General features: G+C 38.6%; 1 protein-coding gene across 1 annotated transcript; it reads left to right on the top strand.

Annotated features, from left to right (window-relative positions):
* Window positions 1-3,234: 3,234 nt before the first annotated feature.
* On the top strand, window positions 3,235-4,620 carry LOC144542639 (uncharacterized). Its single transcript, XM_078289676.1, has 4 exons — window positions 3,235-3,306; window positions 3,404-3,510; window positions 3,768-3,860; window positions 4,263-4,620. Exons 1-4 carry the CDS (start codon window positions 3,255-3,257, stop codon window positions 4,422-4,424), a joined length of 414 nt encoding a protein of 137 aa, XP_078145802.1. The 5' UTR covers window positions 3,235-3,254; the 3' UTR covers window positions 4,425-4,620.
* Window positions 4,621-14,281: the final 9,661 nt, after the last annotated feature.

Consider the following 14,281-nt stretch of genomic DNA (forward strand, 5'->3'; position numbering starts at 1 on the left):
TACCACTCTTGACTCCAAACAACATTGTGCAACAATTTTTATTGATCTAGCAAAAGCTTTTGACACAGTAGACCACTCGATTCTCAGAGACAGACTTGGTAACATTGGTGTCAACTACCATTCCTTAGCCTGGTTCTCCTGCTATTTGTCTGGTAGACCCCAGTGCGTTAAATCAGAACACCACCTGTCGCAGCCCTTGCCTGTCACTAAAGGTGTACCTCAAGGCTCCATCCTTGGCCCCACTCTGTTCTCCTTATACATAAATAACATTGTCAGTGTAGTAGGAAATTTGTCAAGACTCATTTGTATGCAGATGATACAGTTTTATATTCAGTTGGACCTTCCCCTGATGCTGTTCTGCGCTCTCTTCAAGACAGCTTCAATAGTATACAGGTGGCTTTCTCTACTCTTAACCTTGTTTTAAACACATCTAAAACAAAAGTTATGTGGTTTGGTAGGAAGTCTGTTATCCCGCCTGGAAGCATCACAACAACTAATGGCTCAGTTCTGGACACAGTCACCTCTTATAAATACCTCGGTATATGGTTAGATAATACACTGTCTTTTTCTCAGCATTTATTACATCTTCAGTCAAAAGTAAAAGCAAAACTTGGCTTCTTGTACCGGAATCGCTCTTCCTTTACTCACTCTGCGAAACACTCCCTCGTCCAAATGACCATTCTCCCCTTGTTTGACTATGGCGATGTCATTTACAGGCATGCAAGCAAGAGTGTCCTTGAACGCCTTAGTGTTTTGTACCACTCAGCAATTAGGTTTGCCACAAATTCCCCCTATACAACACATCATTGTGACTTATACACTTGTGTTAATTGGCCATCGTTACACATTCGATGAGAGATTCATTGGCTTACACTCGTTTACAAAACCCTCCTTGGTCTGACTCCTCCTTATTTGATACGCTTGTTAAAATTGTCATCCACTCCCTATAACACCAGAGCTGCCCGCCATATCTCGCTAGAAGTTCCCCGTGTTAATACTTCTTTTGGCCAGTCCTCCTTCCAACTTGCTGCTTCCAGCAGTTGGAATGAGCTGCAAAAGACTTTGAAACTGGACAAATTGATCTCCCTCACTACTTTTAAGGACTCTATTGCAGAATTGTTCACACACACCTGCAACTGTCACCCAGCCTTTTAACTGACAAAGAAATTTGTCTGTTCTGCTTCATGACTTGCATGACTTGTAATTTTATTTGGTTGTGTGTTTGGTGTGTGTTTTGATTATTTCCCCGTTCCCATACTGTGTTGAGTTTCTCTGCCTCTGCGATGTATGTAACATTTGTGTCCGATAGTCTTATCTGGATTGTTCTTTGTTTAGTTTCTTTTGCGTGTTTTTTTTTTGTCCCCTTTTCCCTTTACCCTTCGAGAGGTCCTTTTGTCCTCTTGCTAGGCCATCATTGTAAATAAGAATTTGTTCTTAATTGACCTGCCTGGTTAAATAAAGGTTAAATTAAAAAAAAAAAAAAAAAAAAAGCTGTCACATATTTAAACTTCACCTTTTTCCACACTATTTTTTGGACCCTATTCTTTCTATTCTTCCCTGTTCTTTGAGAGTTGCAGTGCAACTACATCGTCTTCTCCGCTGGCTTTATCGTCACCTCATGCTTTTCAGTTAGCAGGAAGTGACGTCATCATTGAAACTATTAGGATCTCATGACAGATTGATTATGACTTTGTCTCTTTGTAAAGTATGACTTTGGTGTGATGTCTCATATTCACAAGTATGACGGAGACTTTGTTGACTGCCCTTTTTATTCTTCACTGTCTCTATGTGAGCGCTTGTATGTTAGGAATTTAGATGGTGAAGGTAGGGCGAATGATGGGGAGGAAAGAAGGAGAGAATAAGGAAGGATGGTAGTTGGTTTCATGATACTGGTGATGCACAGTTATTTGGTTGTTGGGTTGTTGGGTCCTACCTCTTCTCACAACCGAAATAAAGCTGTCAAAAAAAGTTTTACTTTATCCAGCAATGTCTGGCAAGATTCGGGACAAAGTTTCTCTCACTTGAGAGTCCTTACACAGGAGAAGCTCTGGTACAGTTGATGCCAAAGCCGAGGAAGAGAATGGGAGAAATGTATTGAATAAATTATAGAAATACTACCTTCTTTAAAAGTTGTAAGTTGGCTCATATGGGGATATAGAGTTGGAGCTACAGCATATCTATATTGAGTGGGCTATCCTGGGCCATATGAATAATGTAGATTAAAACTTCACTTTTCTCTACAAGTGATCTGGTTCAAATAAAACAATCGGATAACCTTTTAGCTGTAAATGCTTTCTTTTATTAAGCAGTTGTTAAATAACTTTGTACTGTATATTTAGTTAAATGGAACAATGCAGTCTAAATGTAAGTAGTTGAACAATGCAGTCTTTATCAAATTAAAAGCACTAAAATTAAAAGATTTGGTTGACTTCAAAACGGTTCAAATCATGTACAGAGCAAAAAATCAATTATTACCTAATAGTATCCAAAGGTTGTTTCAAATGAGTCAACACGATTTGAGAGGAACCTGTATGTTCAAGAAACAATTAGTCAGGACTAATGCAAAATATCATTGTATATCAGTCAAAGGAGTTAATTTATGGAACAACTGTAGTGAGGAAATGAAGACATGTAGAACATTTAATAAGTTGAAATGAATGTTTAAAAATAACATATTGAATGGATATAGGATGGATGATCAGAGAGGGGAACTGGCATAGTAAGACGGTACAGGATGTGTAGGTTGTTTTTTATTTGTGTTGTTTTGTTTGTTTTATTCTGATTGTTTTGTTCTTGTTTTGTTTTGAATGTTTTATTTTTGTTTGATTTGATCGAGTTCGAGTTGTATATCGTGAACACTGGGGCGGAAAGTTGGAATATTTATGTTTAACATTAAGTTTATAGATAAAATATAAAAATAGGGGGTAGGACTTGATAAGTATTCACTTCTTCCTACTCCTTTTCGGACATGAAATATTTATTTATAAATGTTGTTTATTGAGAGTTTGCTGTATATGTTTGCTGTTAATTTTATTGGTTATTTTTGTTTTGCTTTTCTCACTTATATTTTTACTTTTTTAACATGTTCGAAATAAAATCTAATCTAATCTAATCTTTTGTACTCTTCTGTCTGTGGCAAGTGAAGTGTTGCTACATATGGTTAAGAGCTGTGGTTGAGCCAGTGTGGCAAAAGTTTTAAAACAGTATAAATAGCCAAGGAAGAAGTAACTGATGACAACTTTGCTGAAGCAAGGATGAAGACCATGAAACCTGCCATCGGCATCGCTCTTCTGCTGCTCTGTGCACGTAAGAAATTAACATTATTTCTCCTAAGTCAGTGATAATATAAGTGCATCTTATGACATAAATATATATTTTTGTTTGCATTCTGTTTTATTTCAAGTTGTTGTTGAGTCATGGCCCTCTCTGGAGGGCCGACCAGAAGACGACGAGGATTTTCCATCCGTGTGGAAAGACTACATGGAGAGAGCCGACCACCTTACAGAGGAGGTGAGAACCTGTGACACATAATGCACTTTTGAAGATGTCAGTCAGCTGTAAACATGTTGCAAACTCAACATCCAGCCCGTTGACTGCCTCATCACCATATGGTCAACCTATAACACATGAACTGATACCTTCATGGAAACATATCTGAAATGTTTCTTTTTGTATCAATAGACTGTACAATATATATGCCTATATCCCAAAGTTGCTTTTGCTTTTTTTAAAATTTTTTTATTTATTTATTTTTTTTTTTTTTACAGCTATCACAGTATGAAGCTTTCCCCGGTTCCTGTACAGTCTGCAAAGTCGTTATATCCAAAGTTAAGAAGAAGCTGGGCCATTCAACTTCAAGGGTAATGAATATAAAATGACATCATACTGGTCCATATATCACAGTACTGTGTAATTATTCATTTGATCCAATTTAATCATATCAACTAAGGATATGATACATATGTAGATCTGGCTTCATTTCACTGCAACAGGATACTCTAATGAATGTTTTGGTCATGCAAAACAATCTGTACAGATGTTATCCCCGATATTATAGTCTCTTTCACAGATGTTTCCTTATGTATCATATGTACTTTGTCAGAGGCTACATGACCTTACTGAGAGAGACCAATATCCCCCTGTAGTTGAAAAAAAAAAAAAGTCCACTTCTCTTTCCAGCAATTCTGGCAGTTTTAATTATTTTCTATCAACCTAGAAACAAAATGTGTCTTTTAAAATTGTACATGTGTTTTTATTTGCAGGCTAAAATCGCAAAGCTGTTGAACACTGCCTGCAATAAAATGGGCAAACTCATCAAGGGCATCTGCAAGAAAATCGTCAAGAAATACAAAGATAAACTGATTGATGCTTTAGTCAAACATTTGGATGCAAAGTCTGCGTGTGTTAAGCTGACACTCTGCTAGAAATATACACTTGCTGGCTTTTAGATACTATAGATAATGTATCGCTGACGGTTTTGGTCTGCACTGATTGGACTGAGGTCTAGCATTGCTGTTTCAACTGTTTCATTTCTGAAGTTGGAGTTGTGTGAAATTCTCACATGCATACTGCGCTGCACTTGCCTTTGCAATAAAGCATTACTGAAGCTATTGTATCATATCATGTAGTGGTGTAATTCTTCCCATTTCTTTACATACAGTAATGTTGAGACTTCAAATTCTTTTAGACACTAAGACTTTTCTCTCTTGTTATACAGCTGATCAAATGTTGAGAAAATCGAAATATACAGATTTTTGGTTCAATTTGGAGCCAAATATTTTGATCTATCCATAGATCCTCATACAGATGAAACATGGAGTAACATAATGAATAATACAAAGGTTTCCACTTTTTCATTATTCAACTCACACAGTAATTATTCAAAAACTAGAGCAAACCCCATTTGTTTGACCAGGTTTTTCCTTCCCAGTGCTCTTTAACTGGAATTTAAAGTCGGCTTAATAAGTGCTTCATGTTGATAATGGGTCATTTCCCTCCATTGAGTTCAGTGACAAAGCAAAGTAAGACTCATGTGAAGCATTGTGGCACGCACACACACACACCCACACACCCACACACACACACACACATATCAGCAACCTTGTAAACGCTGCACCTATTTCTGCACAATACTTTTACTAGCAAGTACAATTGATTGTAGCAAAAACAATTCCCCAGCATGCTTTGTGTTGATATGGGGTTAAATTGGGTCCTTACTTCTTACTATATATGTATATATACTATATTAATATATATGTCCTGTCAGTATAGAGCTGACAGGAACAGATGTGGGCAGGGTGATAAGAATTTTGTGCGAAGGTGGTCTCCGCAGAACTAGCTGAGACACTTTGTCTGATCAGCCACTTGTTGTGGTTGGAGGTTTCTAAGAGATTACAGAAATGACACTATCTTTCCTTCATGTGAAGCGATGCAGAGCAGTGTCGATGTGTAGCACCTCGCCTCACCTCTGCTGTGTATAAAAGGTGTCATGACACAGGAGACTCTCAGACGCTCTCAGAGTTCACCGCTGGTTGAAAGCCATGAATATGTCTGTGATCCTCCTTGCCTGCTTCCTGATGACATGTTCAGGTGTGCTCTTGTGTTGTTTGATACACTGTTTTGACTTGAAACATGTGAACATATTACATTTTTTATTGCAAAACCCATTTCATGAATTTGAGAGTGGATCCTCCCTCTGCATGTCGTAAGGTGCCGCAGGCTCTGTGGCTTCACTCCTGCATATTATGTGAATGGCAAGTCATATTTTAACAATTTCCCCTTTTTTCCTTCTCAGTCTGGACAGTCCATGGGAGATGCCTCGAGTTTGACCTCAATGACCTTGACCAGATGGAAGAGGAAATTTCAGTGGATGCGAACAAGGTAAAAATGGCTGCTGAAACACTAAGGGAAGAGCAGCAAAAAGAGAAGTGCTCACCCGTAACTTATGGAAAATGTAAACGTAAAGCATTCTTCCCGGTATATAACTTGCCATAAATAACAATCCTTTTTATTTGTACATTCTTCTTTTTGTAATCTTGATATCACTGTAGTTTCTGATTGAGAGCTGCCACTTGCTTCTGTGATCTACCTCCAAACACTCTGTCGCTGTTTAATATTCTTCCATCACTTAAACATATTTTGATATTTTGCAAAAATTGCCTGGCCTCAATAATAATAATATCACTCTGTGTCCCTTTCATTTGCTTCCGCAGCTCCCAGGTTTATGCTGGGCGTGCAAGTGGGCTTTGAACAAGGTGAAGAAATCCGCCGGTGCCAACGCCACTGCCGAGGTAAAAACCATCATGACGCTGTAGTCATCATGGCATTGTAAACAGGATGGAGCGAAACTGAAGGAATCTAGCTGATGCCCTGGTTTAACTCTCCTCTGGTCAGGCCCCGCTGTGGTTCTTACAAATTAATTTCTGTTACAGGAGCTGACAAAAAAGGTGTCAATTCCCCCTCTTGTATTTATTTATTTATAATTTACATTGTTTTTTCATTTTCATTTTTGTATTTACTTATCTATTTTTGTATACTTGATTATGATTTTTATCTAATGTTAATATTCATATCATCTTGAATGCAGCAATATGCATTGCTTTACTGCTTTAGTTGAAGTTTTTTTAATGTACATTTCTTTTTCTGACCAATTAAAACAACAACAACAAAGCATTACAGGTCTATGTGCTTGGTGCTATGGGAAGTGATCGGAGGGCAGATCTCCCATGAGCCCACATGACTCCATTATCAATAATATCTTGACTAAAAATGATAAAGAAGCGTGTTCTCGTTTTACACAAGCCACTGCCCTCGAACAATATGAATCAGGGTGTCATATTGTCGAAAAACAATTCCGCAGCAATCACTATGTACATTTCTTGCCATTATTTTGTAGCACCACAGCCACTGCAGTGCTACACCAGACCGACACTACATGGTGGCAGCTAGATGAGGATCATGACAAACTTTAAGAGAGTGACATTAAGAAAATCAAGAGTGAAATTTAAAAGCAAAAACTAGACCGTCAATACTTTTATCTCTTGACTTATCCTGTGTGAAAACCTAATATAATAAACCTAAAATCTAAATCTATCACACCGGTAAACTGAGAAATAAATCTCTTCAAGGATGGAGTCTACAAAGAAAAAAAACAGGCTGACCAGTCCTATGCATTTTAAGACACACACAAGCTAAACACACTAACGCCTGACCCTAACCAGTATTATTAGTATGACTGGCCTGGTAAAACAACAAGGCTCCACAGCTGAGCTAAGTGACACTAATGTTGTCACGTGTGAGATACAGGTGGTTTTGTGGTCTTTTTGCAACACAAGAGAACAAATTGATTCCCTCATTTGATATCGACCCTTGCCTCACAGATAACACTTACTTGCAACATGCACTTGCAAACTTCATTCGGCACTGAAAAGGCCTGTCTATTGTTCCATTGAAAAAACAAACAAAATTGACCAGGGTTGAATTTTAAGTGTTTTCGATCACATTTGTGTATGTGAAGCTTGTAAGGGATGGATGACTCAAAGGTATTCAACATGTAGATTATCTTTATCTGGCTATGAATGCAGCAAAGATAGTCAAGACCACTATTCAAAAAAAATAAAAAATCAACCCCTTCCAAAAACCACTTCCCTCCTCTGTCAAGAAGTGGTTGGGTGTCAACACTGTGAAAATGTGAGAAATGTTTTATCTGTGAATCTGTGTATGACCTGCATGCATTCCTTCACAAGGAGCCATGATTAACAAACAAAGGATCATCATCAGAGTCACTTTAATAATTTTCTTAATCAAATAATAATGTATCGCTGATGGTTTTGGTCTGCACTGATTGGACTGAAGTCTAGCATTGCTGTTTCAACTGTTTCATTTCTGAAGTTGGAGTTGTGTGAAATTCTCACATGCATACTGCGCTGCACTTGCCTTTGCAATAAAGCATTACTGAAGCTATTGTATCATATCATGTAGTGGTGTAATTCTTCCCATTTCTTTACATACAGTAATGCTGAGACTTCAAATTATTTTAGACACTAAGACTTTTCTCTCTTGTTATACAGCTGATCAAATGTTGAGAAAATCGAAATATACAGATTTTTGGTTCAATTTGGAGCCAAATATTTTGATCTACCATAGATCCTCATACAGATGAAACATGGAGTAACGTAATGAATAATACAAAGGTTTTCATTATTCAACTCACACAGTAATTATTCAAAAACTAGAGCAAACCCCATTTGTTTGACCAGGTTTTTCCTTCCCAGTGCTCTTTAACTGGAATTTAAAGTCGGCTTAATAAGTGCTTCATGTTGATAATGGGTCATTTCCCTCCATTGAGTTCAGTGACAAAGCAAAGTAAGACTCATGTGAAGCATTGTGGCACGCACACAGACACACACATTACAACCCGGCTCAAGGAAGTAACAATGAGGGGAGACATACGCCAAAGTAAAAGTAAAAACAACGATTTATTAACTAAAACTAAGGGAAAATAACAACACAAACTACATCAAACCAAAAGAATAGAACAAAAGGTGTGCATAGGTGAGGAGGGAGAGCGACACTGATGGTCAGCCGGCTTTTAAAGCCCAAGGAGTACACCGGGCCCAGGTGCACTCCATCAGCCTCGATGATGACTCCACCCACCAGGCTCCTGCCAGCAGAGCCAGGAGAGTGGGAGGGTCGTCACACACACACACACACAAACAACACTGCACCTATTTCTGCACAATACTTTTACTAACAAGTACAATTGATTGTAGCAAAAACAATTCCCCAGCATGCTTTGTGTTGATACGGGGTTAAATTGGGTCCTTACTTCTTACCATATATGTACTGTGTGCATATCCTGTCAGTATAGAGCTGACAGGAACAGATGTGGGCAGGGTGATAAGCATTTCGTGCGAAGGTGGTCTCCGCAAAACCAGTTGAGACACTTTGTCTGACCAGCCACTTGTTGTGGTTGGAGGTTTCTAAGAGATTACAGAAATTACACTATCTTTCCTTCATGTGAAGCAATGCAGAGGAGCGTCTATGTGTAGCACCTCGCCTCACCTCCAGGGTGCGAACTACAGGGGAGCCAGGGGGAGCTTGGCTCCCCTTAATAAGACATGAGCTCCCCTGAAAATATGATTTGTGAAATTTTGGGGGGTCTCTAAAATATTGACAACATGCTATTTTTGCCATGCATTTCTATTTTTCTGTATCTTCATCATCACGGATCATGCGTAAAATTAGGCTATTATTGATGTATGATTCATGCATGAGGGTGATTCATCACTAATTCACTTTAATAAAGATACCGGCATGCATGCTATTCTTGCCATCACCATCGAAGCGTGGCGGTGCAATATCAAACTTCACTCACTTTAACAGAAAAAAAACAACTTTTTAGGTAACGGCTATTCCCAATTACAGTAACTGTATTATTCACTGTTAGCACTGTATTGTATGTGATGGGTGTTGATGAGGACTGGATCTCTTGTAGGCAGCCTGGCCTATTTTTGTTGGTATTTACAATGTTCATGCATGTGTGTGTTGTTATAGGCTGGTTTGTTGATACGTGACCCTCGCATTTGATGTCTTAATTGTACTGAGAAATTATTGTGCTCATCTGTATGTGATGGGTAACTTTAACCGTTGTTGATGAGGACTCGATCCCTTGTAGGCAGCCTGGCGTGCTCTGTTTTTGATTTAATGCTCATACATTTGTATGTTTATAGGCTGTTTTGCTATTTGACCTATCCGTGTCTTATTTGTGCCGATAAACTATAGAATAGAATAGAGGGCATTGAACAAGGTGAAGAAATCCGCCGGCGCCAACGCCACTGCCGAGGTAAAAACCATCATGACGCTGTAGTCATCATGGCATTGTAAACAGGATGGAGCGAAACTGAAGGAATCTAGCTGATGCCCTGGTTTAACTCTCCTCTGGTCAGGCCCCGCTGTGGTTCTTACAAATTAATTTCTGTTACAGGAGCTGACAAAAAAGGTGTCAATTCCCCCTCTTGTATTTATTTATTTATAATTTACATTGTTTTTTCATTTTCATTTTTGTATTTACTTATCTATTTTTGTATACTTGATTGTGATTTTTATCTAATGTTAATATTCATATCATCTTGAATGCAGCAATATGCATTGCTTTACTGCTTTAGTTGAAGTTTTTTTAATGTACATTTCTTTTTCTGACCAATTAAAACAACAACAACAAAGCATTACAGGTCTATGTGCTTGGTGCTATGGGAAGTGATCGGAGGGCAGATCTCCCATGAGCCCACATGACTCCATTATCAATAATATCTTGACTCAAAATGATAAAGAAGCGTGTTCTCGTTTTACACAAGCCACTGCCCTCGAACAATATGAATCAGGGTGTCATATTGTCGAAAAACAATTCTGCAGCAATCACTATGTACATTTCTTGCCATTATTGTATAGCACCACAGCCACTGCAGTGCTACACCAGACCGACACTACATGGTGGCAGCTAGATGAGGATCATGACAAACTTTAAGAGAGTGACATTAAGAAAATCAAGAGTGAAATTTAAAAGCAAAAACTAGACCGTCAATACTTTTATCTCTTGACTTATCCTGTGTGAAAACCTAATATAATAAACCTAAAATCTAAATGTATCACACCGGTAAACTGAGAAATAAATCTCTTCAAGGATGGAGTCTACAAAGAAAAAAAACAGGCTGACCAGTCCTATGCATTTTAAGACACACACAAGCTAATCACAAACACACTAACGCCTGACCCTAACCAGTATTATCAGTATGACTGGCCTGGTAAAACAACAAGGCTCCACAGCTGAGCTAAGTGACACTAATGTTGTCACGTGTGAGATACAGGTGGTTTTGTGGTCTTTTTGCAACACAAGAGAACAAATTGATTCCCTCATTTGATATCGACCCTTGCCTCACAGATAACACTTACTTGCAACATGCACTTGCAAACTTCATTCGGCACTGAAAAGGCCTGTCTATGTTCCATTGAAAAAACAAACAAAATTGACCAGGGTTGAATTTTAAGTGTTTTCGATCACATTTGTGTATGTGAAGCTTGTAAGGGATGGATGACTCAAAGGTATTCAACATGTAGATTATCTTTATCTCGCTATGAATGCAGCAAAGATAGTCAAGACCACTATTCAAAAAAAATAAAAAATCAACCCCTTCCAAAAACCACTTCCCTCCTCTGTCAAGAAGTGGTTGGGTGTCAACACTGTGAAACTGTGAGAAATGTTTTATCTGTGAATCTGTGTATGACTTGCATGCATTCCTTCACAAGGAGCCATGATTAACAAACAAAGGATCATCATCAGAGTCACTTTAATAATTTTCTTAATCAAATAATAATGTATCGCTGATGGTTTTGGTCTGCACTGATTGGACTGAAGTCTAGCATTGCTGTTTCAACTGTTTCATTTCTGAAGTTGGAGTTGTGTGAAATTCTCACATGCATACTGCGCTGCACTTGCCTTTGCAATAAAGCATTACTGAAGCTATTGTATCATATCATGTAGTGGTGTAATTCTTCCCATTTCTTTACATACAGTAATGCTGAGACTTCAAATTATTTTAGACACTAAGACTTTTCTCTCTTGTTATACAGCTGATCAAATGTTGAGAAAATCAAAATATACAGATTTTTGGTTCAATTTGGAGCCAAATATTTTGATCTACCATAGATCCTCATACAGATGAAACATGGAGTAACGTAATGAATAATACAAAGGTTTTCATTATTCAACTCACACAGTAATTATTCAAAAACTAGAGCAAACCCCATTTGTTTGACCAGGTTTTTCCTTCCCAGTGCTCTTTAACTGGAATTTAAAGTCGGCTTAATAAGTGCTTCATGTTGATAATGGGTCATTTCCCTCCATTGAGTTCAGTGACAAAGCAAAGTAAGACTCATGTGAAGCATTGTGGCACGCACACACACACACACATTACAACCCGGCTCAAGGAAGTAACAATGAGGGGAGACATACGCCAAAGTAAAAGTAAAAACAACGATTTATTAACTAAAACTAAGGGAAAATAACAACACAAACTACATCAAACCAAAAGAACAGAACAAAAGGTGTGCATAGGTGAGGAGGGAGAGCGACACTGATGGTCAGCCGGCTTTTAAAGCCCAAGGAGTACACCGGGCCCAGGTGCACTCCATCAGCCTCGATGATGACTCCACCCACCAGGCTCCTGCCAGCAGAGCCAGGAGAGTGGGAGGGTCGTCACACACACACACACACAAACAACACTGCACCTATTTCTGCACAATACTTTTACTAACAAGTACAATTGATTGTAGCAAAAACAATTCCCCAGCATGCTTTGTGTTGATACGGGGTTAAATTGGGTCCTTACTTCTTACCATATATGTACTGTGTGCATATCCTGTCAGTATAGAGCTGACAGGAACAGATGTGGGCAGGGTGATAAGCATTTCGTGCGAAGGTGGTCTCCGCAAAACCAGTTGAGACACTTTGTCTGACCAGCCACTTGTTGTGGTTGGAGGTTTCTAAGAGATTACAGAAATGACACTATCTTTCCTTCATGTGAAGCAATGCAGAGGAGCGTCGATGTGTAGCACCTCGCCTCACCTCCAGGGTGCGAACTACAGGGGAGCCAGGGGGAGCTTAGCTCCCCTTAATAAGACATGAGCTCCCCTGAAAATATGATTTGTGAAATTTTGGGGGGTCTCTAAAATATTGACAACATGCTATTTTTGCCATGCATTTCTATTTTTCTGTATCTTCATCATCACGGATCATGCGTAAAATTAGGCTATTATTGATGTATGATTCATGCATGAGGGTGATTCATCACTAATTCACTTTAATAAAGATACCGGCATGCATGCTATTCTTGCCATCATCATCGAAGCGTGGCGGTGCAATATCAAACTTCACTCACTTTAACTCAAAGATCAGAAAAAAAACAACTTTTTAGGTAACGGCTATTCCCAATTACAGTAACTGTATTATTCACTGTTAGCACTGTATTGTATGTGATGGGTGTTGATGAGGACTGGATCTCTTGTAGGCAGCCTGGCCTATTTTTGTTGGTATTTACAATGTTCATGCATGTGTGTGTTGTTATAGGCTGGTTTGTTGATACGTGACCCTCGCATTTGATGTCTTAATTGTCCTGAGAAATTATTGTGCTCATCTGTATGTGATGGGTAACTTTAACCGTTGTTGATGAGGACTCGATCCCTTGTAGGCAGCCTGGCGTGCTCTGTTTTTGATTTAATGCTCATACATTTGTATGTTTATAGGCTGTTTTGCTATTTGACCTATCCGTGTCTTATTTGTGCCGATAAACTATAGAATAGAATAGAGGGCATTGAACAAGGTGAAGAAATCCGCCGGCGCCAACGCCACTGCCGAGGTAAAAACCATCATGACGCTGTAGTCATCATGGCATTGTAAACAGGATGGAGCGAAACTGAAGGAATCTAGCTGATGCCCTGGTTTAACTCTCCTCTGGTCAGGCCCCGCTGTGGTTCTTACAAATTAATTTCTGTTACAGGAGCTGACAAAAAAGGTGTCAATTCCCCCTCTTGTATTTATTTATTTATAATTTACATTGTTTTTTCATTTTCATTTTTGTATTTACTTATCTATTTTTGTACACTTGATTATGATTTTTATCTAATGTTAATATTCATATCATCTTGAATGCAGCAATATGCATTGCTTTACTGCTTTAGTTGAAGTTTTTTTAATGTACATTTCTTTTTCTGACCAATTAAAACAACAACAACAAAGCATTACAGGTCTATGTGCTTGGTGCTATGGGAAGTGATCGGAGGGCAGATCTCCCATGAGCCCACATGACTCCATTATCAATAATATCTTGACTCAAAATGATAAAGAAGCGTGTTCTCGTTTTACACAAGCCACTGCCCTCGAACAATATGAATCAGGGTGTCATATTGTCGAAAAACAATTCTGCAGCAATCACTATGTACATTTCTTGCCATTATTGTATAGCAACGCAGCCACTGCAGTGCTACACCAGACCGACACTACATGGTGGCAGCTAGATGAGGATCATGACAAACTTTAAGTGAGAGTGACATTAAGAAAATCAAGAGTGAAATTTAAAAGCAAAAACTAGACCGTCAATACTTTTATCTCAATTCTCAAATGATACAACAGCTGATTGGACTAGACAAGGAATATCTGGACTTGGTCTAAATGGAACAAGCGGCCACAACCCTACAAAAGTTGAACAGTGGACTTGAAGGTCCTTGG

Source organism: Centroberyx gerrardi, chromosome 17 (assembly GCF_048128805.1).
Source record: "Centroberyx gerrardi isolate f3 chromosome 17, fCenGer3.hap1.cur.20231027, whole genome shotgun sequence".
Taxonomy (NCBI): Eukaryota; Metazoa; Chordata; class Actinopteri; order Beryciformes; family Berycidae; genus Centroberyx; species Centroberyx gerrardi.